This window comes from Pseudophryne corroboree, chromosome 3 (assembly GCF_028390025.1).
Source record: "Pseudophryne corroboree isolate aPseCor3 chromosome 3, aPseCor3.hap2, whole genome shotgun sequence".
Lineage (NCBI taxonomy): Eukaryota > Metazoa > Chordata > Amphibia > Anura > Myobatrachidae > Pseudophryne > Pseudophryne corroboree.
The window spans coordinates 707089865-707105387 of NC_086446.1; the positions used below are offsets into that span (position 1 = coordinate 707089865).

The 15523-nt window shown below is 43.1% G+C and overlaps 1 protein-coding gene across 1 annotated transcript in view; it reads right to left on the reverse strand.

Annotated features, from left to right (window-relative positions):
- Positions 1 to 15523, reverse strand: part of LOC135056657 (alpha-2-macroglobulin-like) — a 221455-nt gene that overhangs the window by 120032 nt on the left and 85900 nt on the right. The window contains exons 12-13 of the mRNA XM_063962103.1: positions 8454 to 8666; positions 304 to 376 (exon numbers count right to left, since the gene is read on the reverse strand). Coding sequence (XP_063818173.1) covers positions 304 to 376; positions 8454 to 8666 — 286 coding nt within the window. The remainder of the gene's footprint in view (positions 1 to 303; positions 377 to 8453; positions 8667 to 15523) is intronic.

Consider the following 15523-nt stretch of genomic DNA (forward strand, 5'->3'; position numbering starts at 1 on the left):
GCTGCTAAAAGCAGCTAGCGAGCGATCAACTCAGAATGAGGGCCATTGACATTCACTCTTTGAATTAGTCACAAGCAGAAGTGTATGAGTCTTCAAGTTGAGGTATATCTTAGCATTGAGTGATGATTTGCTCTAACCAGTAGTCTTCATAATCAGTCAGTCATGGACTACTCAATTAAATTCAGTATTACAAATTTCTTTGCGCTGGTAATAAAGACATAGAGAAGTGAACTCTTACATAATGTACTATACAGTACAATATACTACACTGCAATATTTATGTTATGTATATATTGTACTCACTTGGGTCTTTTACGTGCTCTTTAAGGTCTAATTTATGTTCCTTGTAAGAATTGATTCCATCTTTAGACAACAGCTGTGGAAAGAGAGATAATTATATAGTACATTCTTAATATAAAAGTAATGTAATATAATAGTAGACAAGTGGAAGTTAAAAACATACACTGATGAGCCAAAACACCTGTATAAATTGCTGCTGATGTAAGGAATTAACTCTACAAGACCTCTGAATGTGTCCTGTGTCATCTGCTACCTGGATGTACCCACAAATAGGTTGAACTTGATGGACAAATTGTCTTTCTTCAACCTTAGATACTATGTTACTATGATGTGATCAGCAGATCCTTTAACTCCTGTACAGTAGGTTGTGAGGTGATGCTGGCAAAGATAAGTTTTGTTGTTGCAACACATACTACAGATGCTCTACTGGGATGAGATCTGGTGAATCTGGAGCCCAGGGCGACAGCTTGAACTTTTCATTGTGTTCGTCTAACAATTTCTGAACAATCCTTGCAGCGTGACATTATACTGCTGAAAGAGGCCACTTCCATTGGAGAAAACTATTGCCATTAAAGGTCTACAGTTGTGCTTAGGTGGTATGCATCAAATTAACATCCATATGGCCTAGAATATCAAGATCCCTCCACTGGGGTGTTTCCTTCTCGCTATACATCCCGGTGGCATAATTTCCCTAGTTAAACAATGCAAACTGACCTAGATTACTACTTATCACAAAAGAAAAATGGGATTCATCAGACCAGTCAACCTTCATCTTTGATCCATGGTACAGATCTAATTACCATCTGCATTTTCAATTTTGGACAGGGGTTATCAATCATGGGGACTCTAATTGGTCTTTGGCTACAAATACCCACATACAGCAGCATTTAAAATGTGCAGATCGACTTAGATGTGAGAAGTGCTTGACAGAACTCAAATATAAATTGAAGTGCAAAAGTAAAGCTGTCCAGCTTTTGGGGGTCATTCCGAGTTGTTCGCTCGTTATTTTTTTTCGCAACGGAGCGATTAGTCGCTACTGCGCATGCGCAATGTCCGCAGTGCGACTGCGCAAAGTAAATTTGCTATGCTGTTAGGAATTTTACTCACGGCATTACAAGGTTTTTTCTTCGTTCTGGTGATCGTAATGTGATTGACAGGAAGTGGGTGTTTCTGGGCGGAAACAGGCCGTTTTAGGGGAGTGTGCGAAAAAACGCTACCGTTTCCGGGAAAAACGCGGGAGTGGCTGGAGAAACGGGGGAGTGTCTGGGCGAACGCTGGGTGTGTTTGTGACGTCAAACCTGGAACGACAAGCACTGAACTGATCGCAGATGCCGAGTAAGTGTGGAGCTACTCAGAAACTGCTAAGAAGTGTCTATTCGCAATTCTGCTAATCTTTCGTTCGCAATTTTAATATGCTAAGATTCACTCCCAGTAGGCGGCGGCTTAGCGTGTGCAAAGCTGCTAAAAGCAGCTTGCGAGCGAACAACTCGGAATGACCCCCTTTATCCGCTACATATAGAAGCAGCCAGTGTTTACCCTGCATGCAAAAAACAAAAAAATATATGTGCACACCTTGCATTGCAACCTGGTTTGTTCCAGGGGGGTCATTCTGACCCGATCGCTCGCTGCAGTTTGTTGCAGCGCAGCAATCGGGTCGAAACTGCGCAAGCATCGGTGCCGCAGTGCGCCGGCGCATGGCAGCTTTCATTACCTAGTGATCACCTCTGTGACAGAGGCGGTCGCTAGGCGGGAGGGGGCTGAACGGTGGCGTAAAGCCGCCGTTTAGGGGGAGTGGTCCGGCCAACGCAGGCGTGGCCGGACCGTTGGGGGGGGGCGGGCCGCAGCGGCTGCGTGATGTGTCACGCAGCCGCTGCGGCCAGCGGGAGCGACGAGCAATTCCCGGCCAGCTGCAGGAGCTGCGCTGGCCGGGAGTTACTCCTCAAATACAAAGGCATCACCTCTATGCGATGCTTTTGTATTTGTGCGGGGGAGGGGGGGGGCGGCACTGGCATGCGGGGTGGGCTATCCCTGTGCTGGGCATCCCCCGCATGTCTGAGTTAACGATCGTAGCTGTGCTAAATTTAGCACAGCTACGATCAACTCGGAATGACTCCCCAGGTGCAATGTCACTTGCTTTTTTTTTATACTTTGCACCCAATTCAGAATCTCCCTTAGGCTCATGACCCAAAGAGCTGAAGCTCCAAATTCAATTATAAAATGTACACAATAAAAAAAAAGTCTTCTGGCATTAAGAAATATAAACTGTATAACAAATATGTGCTACAGTATATAATTGTTAGTATTTCATTTTAAGAGTTGATTACTTCCCAGATGTAGCAGTGCTCTGGGGCAGACTAGGCATGGCATAGGATACAGTAGGTTAGGATAGGCTACGCAGACTATTTACACTTGGTGAAAGAACTGCTTATTAAAGATTGAAGTGATTCTACATAATAACGAATCATGGAGCCTTTGTTCCAACACAGGGACACCCCATAATACTTGCTTGCTTGTTCCCAAAGAGTTAGTGACTCTTCTGGCTGCCTTATGGAATGATAACTAGCAGGGCTACCATCAGACAATGTGTGGCCCAGGACTGATAAAATAGGCAGAGCCCCCAAGAGGCAAAAATAAACTGTACTGCCTCCCATCTCCACTCCTCCAACAGCACATGTCCAGTAGCACTGCTAGGGAGGCAAAGGAGTTAGTAATGTGCCAGAAATCCTGCCAGTTGAGAATAATCTCCAGCCACTTTCCCCCAGTTTCTTTAGCCTCACCCCTGTGTTTCTGACGCTCCAGCCCCGCAGTGTCTCTTCAGCTCTAGCCAGCCCCCTTCGGTCTCTCCAGCCCCCCAGTGTATCTCCAGCTCCATCCAGCACCCCTTTCTGTCTCCAATCAGAGGTCAGCAACCTTTTCTGTCTCTCCAGTCAGCTTCCCTTCTGTTTCTCCAGCCAGCCCCCCTTCTGTCTCTCCAGCCAGCACCCCTTCTGTCTCTCCAGCCAGCCCCCCTTTCTTTTATTATTGTTCATTAGCCCATCTGCTATTGAAAGAATATGATTTTCAAAGTTTGCTGTTATGTTTGTTCTAGGATCAATTTTAAAATTAACATGAAAATAAATAATACATTGGATTTAATAGCTGAGAGGATCCTAATATCTAGGTATGTTTTTTATTGGGGGTCTATTTATTGATAATTATTTTTGGGATATCCTCCAAAGACACCCAATTTTGGGGGTACCTGCAAATAATAAGTTTCCTGGAATGAATATATAGGGTAGATATCTCTGATATCTGCTGCAGTCTCTCGTTTTCACAAAAGAAGCCATTATAGGTTTCTACAAGCAGGGGCGCTGAAAAAAGGGGTGTACTCTTTACCTGGGGCCAGGCTTGTTTGTAAGTGCACTGCAGGAGCCTGGGTCCAGTGGTGGCACAGAGGTCGGTAACACCTGGTGATGCTAATTGTAACCCCCTTGGGTGCCTATGGCGAGCTTGCCTGAAAATGGGCTGTGGCCTGTAGATAGGGGTGTGGTCTAGCAGACATCCCCTGCTGATGTCAATAGAGGGTGTGACCTAATGGGAAGCCCACCCGGCTACATCAGTGCCAGCTCCTTGTCAGTGACAGGAGTCGGTTGTTGCAGGATAATGTCACACTGCAGCACCTAACTCCTGCCACTGACTAGGAGCTGGCATGTGTTGGCATGTGGCTATGGAATACCATAGGTGTGCAGCAGGAGTTCTCATACATAAAAGATTAAAAGATCATCATGGGAGTTACCTTGCAAACAGACAGGATGAGTCTTGTAAAGGTAGTACTGGGTGACAAGATCAATATAAAGATGACAAACATTAACTTTCAGTAACAGCTTCTTAAATACAACATGTCTGCAACAAGTGCTCCATGATGGGAAAGGTATTAGAAGCAAGTTCATGAATATACAGCAGACAAACAATAGACATATATTTGAGTAAATCGCCATCTGCTGTTCATACAAGGTAAGTACATGCATATGAATAAACCCATAGTCTGTTGTACATATTTCAACACCCCTTCTAAACAGACTCGGTTTCTTCAATTAAAACCACATTTGATATAAGTATCCAATGTCTCTCTCCAACAGAGGCTTAGTCAGGATATCAGCTGTCATATCTTCTGTTGGACAATAGTTCAACTCTATAAAACCTTGTTCTTGTAGATCCCTCTGAAAATTATGCTTGTCATCAATATGCTTGGTTCTTGGATTTACTCTTTCTGTTTGTGCTAATGCAAGAATCCTTGATTATCCTCATATATCTCGATAGGTTATTCTTGAGGCATTCAAGTCTGATAGTAGTTGCATTATCCATATCACTTCTTGACTGGCGTGAGCTGCCATGATATATTCAGCCTCAGTAGATGACAGTGCTACGGAAGACTTTCTTGCTTGTCCAGTTGATTAATCCTTCTCCGATTGAGAATAACTATCCACTTGTGGATTTCCTGTCATTTGTGTCTCCAGCCCTGTCTGAGTCAATATGATGAATGCATCAAGAATAACATGTCCTGTTAACTTGTGACTTGTGCTTGCTGAAAGTTTAAGCTTCTAGTTAATGGTTCCCTTTAAGCGATGAATTTACCCTCTGCATTCCAGTCCATCTGTGTTGGTTTGGAAACCTTTCTGCTTAAGATCCCAACTGCTGTGTGGAAATGTCTGGTCTGGTAACAGTTGAAATGTATAGCAATTTACCTATAGCTTTTCTATATAGATGACTATCTTGTAACAGTTCACTCTCATCATTTGATTCCTTTACATAACTTGTCTCCATCGGAGTGCTTGCTATCTTTGCTTTTTTCATATGAAACTCCTCAATGGTTTCCTGAATCTTGTATTTCTGACTTAATGTGAACATTCCGTCATCTTCTTTGAGATCCGCATTCCAAAGTAATGCATTACGTGACCTAGGTCTTTTGTTTCAAACTGACTGTTTAGATCTTGTATTATTTCAATTTCGTCCCCTTCATCGTCCACACAAATTTATACATAAAACCATGGGGCAGATGTATTAACCTGGAGAAGGCATAAGGAAGTGATAAACCAGTGATATGTGCAAGTGATAAAGGCACCAGCCAATCAGATCCTAACTGTTAATTTACATATTGGAGCTGATTGGCTGGTGCCTTTGTCACCTTGCACATATCACTGGTTTATCACTTCCTTATGCCTTCTCCAGGTTAATACATCTGCCCCCATGTTTCTTCTATTAACTTTGTATAAAGACAGGGGTCTGCTTAACTTCTGATGATCCCATTCTCCATCAAGACTTAATTTATCTTGTATTTCCTGCTCTTGCTGCTTGCTTTAGACCATATATTCCTTTGTTAAGCTTACATGCATGAACTGGTTCTTGAATTTTCACAAAACCTGGTGGTTGTTCCATGCAGTGGTGCCAAGAGGGGGGGTGGGGGGGGTACTAAATATCCGGTCCCAGGTCTGATGGAGGGCCCAGGTCTGATGGAGGGGCCCAGGTTCCTCCACCCCACCTGGCAGCTGCAGCTTTTCTCCACAGCACAGCATGATGTTGTGTGCTTGGCTACAGTGTGGCCAGGAAGGCATTAAAATAAAAAAAATTCTACATTATTATCTAGGGGTGCATGACCATGCCTCCTGTGATTAGGCCACACACCCTGAAAATTACCCGGGCCCAGCCAAGCTCTCTACTGCCCTGGTTCCATTTATATGTCTTCTTTCAGTTCACCATGTAGGAAAGCCATCTTCACATCGAAATGTTTCACCTGCATACCTTTTATGCCTGCTGTTAGAAGTAAGGTTCTAATGGTGGTGTGCTTCACGACTGGAGAAAATGTTTCACCATAATCTTCTGAAAATGTCTGATTATCTTTTAGCAACTAATCTTGCCTTGTATGTTTCTACTTTTCCTTCAGTATCATACTTGACCTTAAAAGTCCATTGGTAGTTTCCTCAATGGCCATGTATGGTTGTCTTTCATTGATTCAAATTCTTCCTTTGTGGCTGTTAGCCATTTCTGTGCTTCTCTTTCTGGGAATTTAGCGATTTCTTCCCATGATGTAGGTTCTCGTATGTTAACAGCTGTCGCTTTGTATAATAAATGTATGGGGGCTTTTTCTATATTTTATCTTGAAGAGCGTCTCACTTCTACTGTTATACTTTCCTGAGTGTCGCTGGTATCTGTCTTGTGTTGTACCTCAACTTTTTGAGTGATCTCTACTTCATCTGTTACTTTGGAATCTGTATTTTCCTCTTCAATTGAGTTTTCTGGAATTATGACATTATCTCTTGCTTCTTCCATGAATGTCACACTGTTACTTAGAATTATTTTTCTGATTTTTTATTTAAAATTCTGTAGCCTTTTGAATGTTCACTGTAACCTACTAGAACAACCTCTACTGATTGGTTCTGTAACTTGCTCTGTTTTTCTGTAGGAATGTAGGCGAAGGCTTTGCATCCAAAGACTCTAGTCTGGGCCCATAACCTGTTGGCATGTGGTGATGAAATACCATAGGTGTGCAGTGGGAGGTCTCATATATAAAAGATCATCACGGGAGTTACCGTGCAATCAGACAGGATGAGTCTTGTAAAGGTATAACTTCTTTATATAGTACTGGGTAACAGGATCAATATTAAGATGAAAAACATTAACTTTCAGTAACAGCTTTTTAAGTACTATATGTCTGCAACATGTGCTCCATGGCTCATTTTCTCTCTCTCACTAGAACTCACATGGGAAAGGAAGAAGAAGCAAGTACATGAATATATAGCAGACACACAATACATATATATTTGAATATATCACCATCTGCTTGCTGTTCCTCCAAGGTAAGTACATGCATTTGAATAAAAACAGAGTCTGTTGTACATATTTCAGCAGCATGTTGGTGTCACTCCCTCCAAGGGTGACAGCCGGGTGCAGCCCGCACAGGGTGGCATTCAGTATGCAGCCTGTTGGGATCCCGGTGCTCAGTATACCGACGCCGGAATCCTGACACCCGGCATACCGTCAACTATTCTCCCTCTTGGGAGTCCATGACCCCTCTAGAGGGAGGATAATTAGCATGGCGCGTGTAGCACGCCACCGTGCCCGCAGCGTGGTGAGTGCAGCGAGCCCGCAAGGGGCTCATCTGCGCTCACCCCGCTGCCAACATGCCGGCGATGGGGATCCCGGCACTGGTATGCTGGCCGCCGGGATCTCGATCGCCGGCCACTCATACTACACCCACCCGCACACCTTGCACCATCCTTGTGATGTCTGTTCCTGAGTCAGTTGCACATCATGCACTGCAGGGATGGAGTAGACTACTGCTGTGCACTGGCTGCAGAGGGTCTAGGGAGGCTGCTGCCACACTCCCTGCATGATGCACTGGTGCTGCTGCAGTGCTATAAAGTGGCCAGTGGTAGTGTGCAGGTAAGAAGTGTTATAGGGTGGGTTGATTGCAATGATCCCCCCCCCCCTCCCCAGGGACAAATGTCTCCTCTTGCTGTGAGTGGTGCCCCAATGTGATAGTTTTTTTTCTACATTTTTTATATGGAGGGGACTTGGCCACCCCTCACTCAATTTTGCTGAGTCCCCAGTTCCCAGGCCTGTGCTCGCTCTTGACAGCCATATCTATAGGAGCTGCTTTTTTTTTTTAATTTACCAAGTTCTGGAATGTTATGCATTATGTAGCTCTGCCCCGGTAGCTAAAGCCATCTGGACTATAGGCTACTTTCTGCAAGTGTTACTGGGAGAGGGGTCCATAGGAAGAGAGACAGTTGTTCCCCAGAACCTACAGATAGAGTTACTGTATCTGTAGCCACTGCCTGTGAAGCTTCAATGATGAGCAGAGTGCAGGCAGAGGTTACAGATGGATTTATCTGTGGGGCCTGGTGAAACTGTGCCCCACCCCCCCACCCTTCCTCCCTTACTGAGCCTGCTTCTTGGTGCCTATCTGACAGATGGCATCCGGAGACCAATGCCTCCATCACCTCTGGGAGTTCTACCACTGGCAAATTGGGTTCATCTGGACAGAGGCCAATCCAGCTATTAGTGTGGTGGTGTCACTGCAGAGGAAAACAAGCATAAAATAAGGAGAACAAGGATTCATTCTACCATTTACTGCCCAGTTAGCATACACATTAGAGTTATCTAAGAATACTTACAAAGTAGAAGAAAGTGAGATGATCATCTTTAGGATCCAGGCCATTGATTTCATATTCCACAGTCACAGGCAAATCAGTGTCACAGGGAATTTTATCAGAATTGCTTTGTAGACTCACAAAACTGTGACTCTCAGAGTAAAAGTTGACCACAAATGTTTCTGCCCGGTGATGCCTATAATCCTCCTCCTCACCATCATCTGATGAAATCTTTGCCTGGGGACAAAGCATATAAAAGGAATTAAACCTCCTGTAAATGTGGGAGGTATGTTAGATGTACTATAATATAAAAGACACTTTTTGCAATATAAATTCTTGCTTACAGTAATCAGCTACTTTACGGGACAACATACTGGGGACAATTATACTCATGGCCATGGCCAGCTGGACAACACCTCGCTATAGCTTCATTTTTCAAAAAATAATCTCATTTTCAGTGTCACCACAAACTGCTGGCGATTTGTTCATTCATCTAGCATGTGCCCTCATGTCTGTGCCATGGACTGAGGTGTCACCCATTTCATGTGCATTGTAGTGATGATGTGATTTGTCTGTGACTGTAGACAGTGTAACATGTAAATTCTATTCGGGCACAAGCGGAATGTTTGTCACAAGAGAACAAGGGCCATTCTATTATCACACTGCATATCATCCTTATGTTGGTAACTGAGCTCACTATGCACAGCTGTATACTGTATATTAGATACATCTGAAGCAACAGATATTTGTATGAATAATCCTGCCAACACTTATGCTGGGCATACACGTGCAGATAGATAAATGCCCTGTGGTCTGACAGGCATTCTGACAGAATCAGACCCTGCAGATATTAAGAACTTACACTGTGAGATCACTCAAAGTGTATTGGCCACAATAGTTCCCTGTCCCTTCCTATGTGAAGGAACAGGGGAAGTGTCCTGGGGTCGGCTCTGGTCGGGCATACACTGCTCAATGCGGCCAAATATCAAATGTGAAAATATAGCATCGGACGGACATACTGGACGATTTGGCATGGCTGATCACTCGATGTTTTTGAACTTCTTACCCACATATACTCCTCAATTATATAAGCAATCTGCCAATATTGGGCCGATTGGCCAGATAATTGTAGCATGTATGCCTAGCATAAGCTTTATGGAAGTCTGAGGAGAGATAAAGTGAAGTGAGGTAAAGTACTAACCAATCAGCTTCTAACTGTCATTTTACAAGTTGTGTTTGAAAAATGACAGTTAGGAGCTTATTGGTTAGTACTGTATCCCTCTCCACTTTATCTCTCTCCAAGCTTTGATAAATCTCCCCCTTTATCCGTTTCCAAGTTATGTCTCTCCAAGCTTTGATAAATCACCTCCTACATGAAAGCACAAAGTTATGAACAACCTCCAAAATGTTTTAGTTGAAAAAAAACTGATTCTCTAAGCAATATAAAAGTATGCTGAAGTTTGAACAAGAAGAACTGCTCAAAGCAGCCCTTGAAGGTCAGGCATATAATGACATTTGGTGAAAAAAAAAAAAGATGGTTTTTGAAACTGTGGTAAACCTAGTGGGGCGGTGCACACAAGTTGCTGCTGGGATTGTGGACACACTACCAGTATCCACTTAGCAATAAATGGTTCAACAAGAGGAGGTAGATGTCCCTGCGCAAAATTTGTCCGTTCCAATTGTATAAGATAAAAAGGAAGGAAATGAGCCAATGGTTAAAAATTCATAGTAGTTTATTTGATTGAGTGCATAACAAGAAATTATATTAAATGAATAAAAATGATTCCAGACCTATAAGTGAATAGATCAGTCTATAAATAAGTGTGACCCAGTACTGGTAATCATGGGACACTGATGCACTGCAGTGACACTATAAAATATAGCCGATTTGAGCCTTAAAAATTAATGATAACGACATAAATGTCGTTATTGTTTATTTTTAGACAGAACTCGTTCAGTGTGTATGTGGGGTAATATTGGTAACTGATGAACAAGGCGCGCTCCCGCATGCCGTTCTGCAGTCACCAATATTGAGCTGACATGCAGCTCAATCCGTCAATGTTGGGCTGAGCTGCATGTCCGGGAATGCCTGCGGTGACATCACAGAAATTATTATTGAATGATAACGTTTAGTGTGTACACACTATGTCATTGAACGCTATACCGTTCAACAATAAAGTCATCCATCGCCGGCAATCCCGAATTGCGTAGTGTGAACCAGCCTTAATACTTAGTATTTGGTATACTACACACTTAGGACCTCCATATTATACCAGTAGGAGGAGTTAAACATTTATATGTATTCCTCTGCTGTAATAGACAATTGATGATTAACAGAGGAACTTCATCATTATTCAATTGGAGTGAAGTTGACACTCAGGGTCTTGGAATTGGATTTCTTTATGTTATATGTAGTTCAGTATGTCTATGGGGGTGATTCAGATCTAATCGTAGATGTGCTAAATTTAGCACATCTCTGATCAGTTACTCAGAGATGTGGAGGGATGCCCAGCATAGGGCTAGTCCACCCCGCATGTCACGCACTACACGGGTGTGAAAGCATCACGCGGCGGCGTTGCATTTGCACCCGCCGAGTAGATCCTAGCTGTGCTGGCAAACAGCTACCCTCCGCATCCCGAGTCGTATGTGGCATCATGCGGCTGCCTCCGCCCGCCCCGCAACAGTCCAGCTTAATTCAGACCTGATCGCAGCAGCAACATTTTTCTCGTTCTCTAATGGGCAAAACCATGTGCACTGCAGGGGGGGGGGGGGGGGGGGCAGATATAACATGTGCAGAGAGAGTTAGATTTGGGTGGGTTGTGTTCAAACTAAAATCTAAATTGCAGTGTCAAAATAAAGCAGCCATTATTTACCCTGCACAGAAACAAAATAACCCACCCAAATCTAACTCTCTCTGCACATTTTACATCTGCCCCCCCTGCACTGCACATGGTTTTGCCTCGGTGCAGAGATACAGTACTTGCTCTTTTCTGCTTTATTCTCAACTCAGAATCAGGCCAAGTACTTCACCCCTGGCCTGGGGTATCTACAGGAGGGGTGATATTTTTGGTCTCCCCACTTCCAGAGTAATTCCGGACCTAGGGTGACCAGTTTGGGGCAGTGTAATATGATGGCAGGGTAACCCAGTTATGTGTGTCTTCAGCCATAACATTACCAGATGGTTGAAGCCAGTACTAGATACAGGAAAAATGGGGGAGGGGTTGGCACACCCCCGGCCATTTTATAAATATGTTTAACCGTTTTTTTTTCACTTTATACACTAAAGATGCCTGCACAGATCATAGTGATCATAGTGATCATAGTGATCTGTGCAGTGCTTATCCCATCATAGTTGCCATAGGCAGGTTTATTGTTTGGTTGGGTTTGTTTTGAGTTTTTGGTCACTTGTAAATACTGCAGCTCCTATACTAGTCTAAGTAAAAAAGATCGATGTTCATCTGATGTTCTCAAGTGGACGGTTTTGTTTTTTTGGTCCTTTTTGCCATTGGTTTTGCCTTCAGTAAATCGCTGATTTGCAAAATTGACTGAAAATCAACCAAAAATTAAAACCAACCAAGATTTGACCTTTAGTAGATACAGTATACCCCTTAGTGTGACTTAGATGCTCCACCATGGGTAGCGAAGCATATTTTATTCTTAAATACTGCATCTTAGTCGCATCATAGCTACTTACAATACCACTCAGAGTCGGCCTAGTTCAGATGTGGTCGCAAAGCGGCCATTGTACGCAAATTGGTCTATGTTTTGTTACCGCGTATGTGTCTGACTCGCACTGCGCATGCGTAGCAATTGGATTTTGATGGGCTCGAACCATGGAATTAGTTGCAAAGTGAGTGACAGGTAAATAGCATTTGCGGGTGGTAATGGGGAGTGGTTGGATAAATGCAGGCGTGTCATGACCATTCAGATGCCATTTTCTGAGCGTGCATAAATTAGCAGTTGTGATCTTACTTGCTACTGCAACGCCATCTGTGTCCCAGTGGAGCAGGACAGCCTGTGCATCTTCAGAGGCAGAATCTACATGAAAACCTGATTTGCGACGATTGTACCGATGTTTCTGCAGTTGTACACTGTAGGACAGAAATTATGAGGCAGCAGATTTGGCGTCCCTATGCTCAGATTAGTTTCTGCCTATATTAGCATACAGTCGCAACTCTGAACGGCAAAAGACAGCCATCGCAAGAACAACCACTGTTGAATCAGACTCAGTGTTCCAGGGATGTTAAGTTGCTACTTTTGAATGCATATGTTTGACATTTATAAAGTCTCACATTATACATAATGGAGCATAGCGGAGGTGGGGATGGGGGGCTACATCTGCTAGTATCTGAATCTTTAAACAGATTTGATATTTACAGTAGTTGCACACTTGTGTACAATAAATGCCAGCACCAGTGATCAGTGTACACTTGCAATGTAGTTTTGTCACTTTGGTGCTGTGAATAAGATTCAGATTTTGAGAAACATAATGTTTGGTTGTGGCTACATGGCAAAGTCTATGGTACACCAAATGGATTTTTGACATGACTGGAGCAAAGGCTGAGGACACATCTGAAAAGTGAGGGCAATGAGCAGCCATTTATAATGTAGATACATCATTCACCTCTCAGCTTACACTATGTGTTTCTTTTTTATTTTATATTATTTTGGGTCCAGCCATGAGCCATCTGTTAGTGAAGATCACAGCACATTATCAAATTATATTATGTACTCACATGCAATAAACAAGATATTGGTATGAACTAGTGATGAGCGGGTTCGGATCCTCGGGATCCGAAACCCCCCGAACTTCACCATTTTTTGCACGGTTCCGAGCAGACTCGCTTCCTCCTGCCTTGCTCGGTTAACCCGAGCGTGCCCGAATGTCATCATCCCGCGGTCGGATTCTCGCGAGATTCGTATTCTATATAAGGAGCCGCGCGTCGATGCCATTTTTCACTCGTGCATTGGAGATGATCGTGAGAGGACGTGGCTGGCGTTCTCTCAGTTTCTATGTTCAGTGTGCAGCAAATATCTGTGCTCAGTGTGCTGCAAATATCTGTGCTCAGTGTGCTGCAAATATCTGTGCTCAGTGTACTGCAAATATCTACGTTCTCTGCCTGAAAAACGCTCCATATCTGTGCTCAGTGTGCTGCAAATATCTGTGCTCAGTGTGCTAATTGCTTTATTGTGGGGACTGGGGACCAGCAGTATTATATAGTAGGAGGACAGTGCAGAGTTTTGCTGACCAGTGACCACCAGTATTATACGTTCTCTGCCTGAAAAACGCTCCATATCTGTGCTGCATTGTAGTATATAGTAGGAGGACAGTGCAGAATTTTTCTGACCACCAGTATATATATAGCAGTACGGTACAGTAGTCCACTGCTCTACCTCTGTGTCGTCAAGTATTCTATCCATCCATACCTGTGGTGCATTTAAGTTTTGCGCAGTATATATATAGTAGGAGGACAGTGCATAATTTTGCTGACCACGAGTATATAATATATAGCAGTACGGTACAGTAGTCCACTGCTCTACCTACCTCTGTGTCGTCAAGTATACTATCCATCCATACCTGTGGTGCATTTAAGTTTTGCGCAGTATATATATAGTAGGAGGACAGTGCATAATTTTGCTGACCACCAGTATATAATATATAGCAGTACGGTACAGTAGTCCACTGCTCTACCTACCTCTGTGTCATCAAGTATACTATCCATCCATACCTGTGGTGCATTTAAGTTTTGTGCAGTATATATATAGTAGGAGGACAGTGCATAATTTTGCTGACCACCAGTATATTATATATAGCAGTACAGTACAGTAGTCCACTGCTCTACCTACCTCTGTGTCATCAAGTATACTATCCATCCATACCTGTGGTGCATTTAAGTTTTGCACAGTAACTATATATATAGTAGGAGGACAGTGCATAATTTTGCTGACCACCAGTATATAATATATAGTAGTACGGTACAGTAGCACACTGCTCTACCTACCTCTGTGTCGTCAAGTATACTATCCATCCATATCTGTGGTGCATTTAAGTTTTGCGCAGTATATATATAGAAGGAGGACCGTGCATAATTTTGCTGACCACCAGTATATAATATATAGCAGTATGGTACAGTAGTCCACTGCTCTACCTACCTCTGTGTTGTCAAGTATACCATACATCCATACCTGTGGTGTATTTAAGTTTTGCGCAGTAACTATATATATAGTAGGAGGACAGTGCATAATTTTGCTGAATACCAGTATATAATATATAGCAGTATGGTACAGTAGGCCACTGCTCTACCTACCTCTGTGTCGTGAAGTATACTATCCATCCATACCTGTGGTGCATTTAAGTTTTGCGCAGTATATATACAGTAGGAGGACAGTGCATAATTTTGCTGACCACCAGTATATAATATATAGCAGTACGGTACAGTAGTCCACTGCTCTACCTACCTCTGTTTCGTCAAGTATACTATCCATCCATACCTGTGGTGCATTTAAGTTTTGCGCAGTAACTATATATATAGTTGGAGGACAGTGCATAATTTTGCTGACCACCAGTATATAATATATAGCAGTACGGTATAGTAGTCCACTGCTCTACCTACCTCTGTGTTGTCAAGTATACTATCCATCCATACCTGTGGTGCATTTAAGTTTTGCGCAGTATATATATAGTAGGAGGACAGTGCATAATTTTGCTGACCACCAGTATATAATATATAGCAGTACGGTACAGTAGGCCACTGCTCTACCTACCTCTGTGTCGTCAAGTATACTATCCATCCATACCTGTGGTGCATTTAAGTTTTGCGCAGTATATATATAGAAGGAGGACAGTGCATAATTTGCTGACCACCAGTATATGATATATAGCAGTACGGTACAGTAGGCCACTGCTCTACCTACCTCTGTGTCATCAAGTTTACTATCCCATCCATACCTGTGGTGCATTAAGTTTTGCATAGTATATATATATAGTAGGAGGACAGTGCATAATTTTGCTGACCACCAGTATATAATATATAGCAGTACGCTACAGTAGGCCACTGCTTTACCTACCTCTGTGTCGTTAAGTATACTATCCC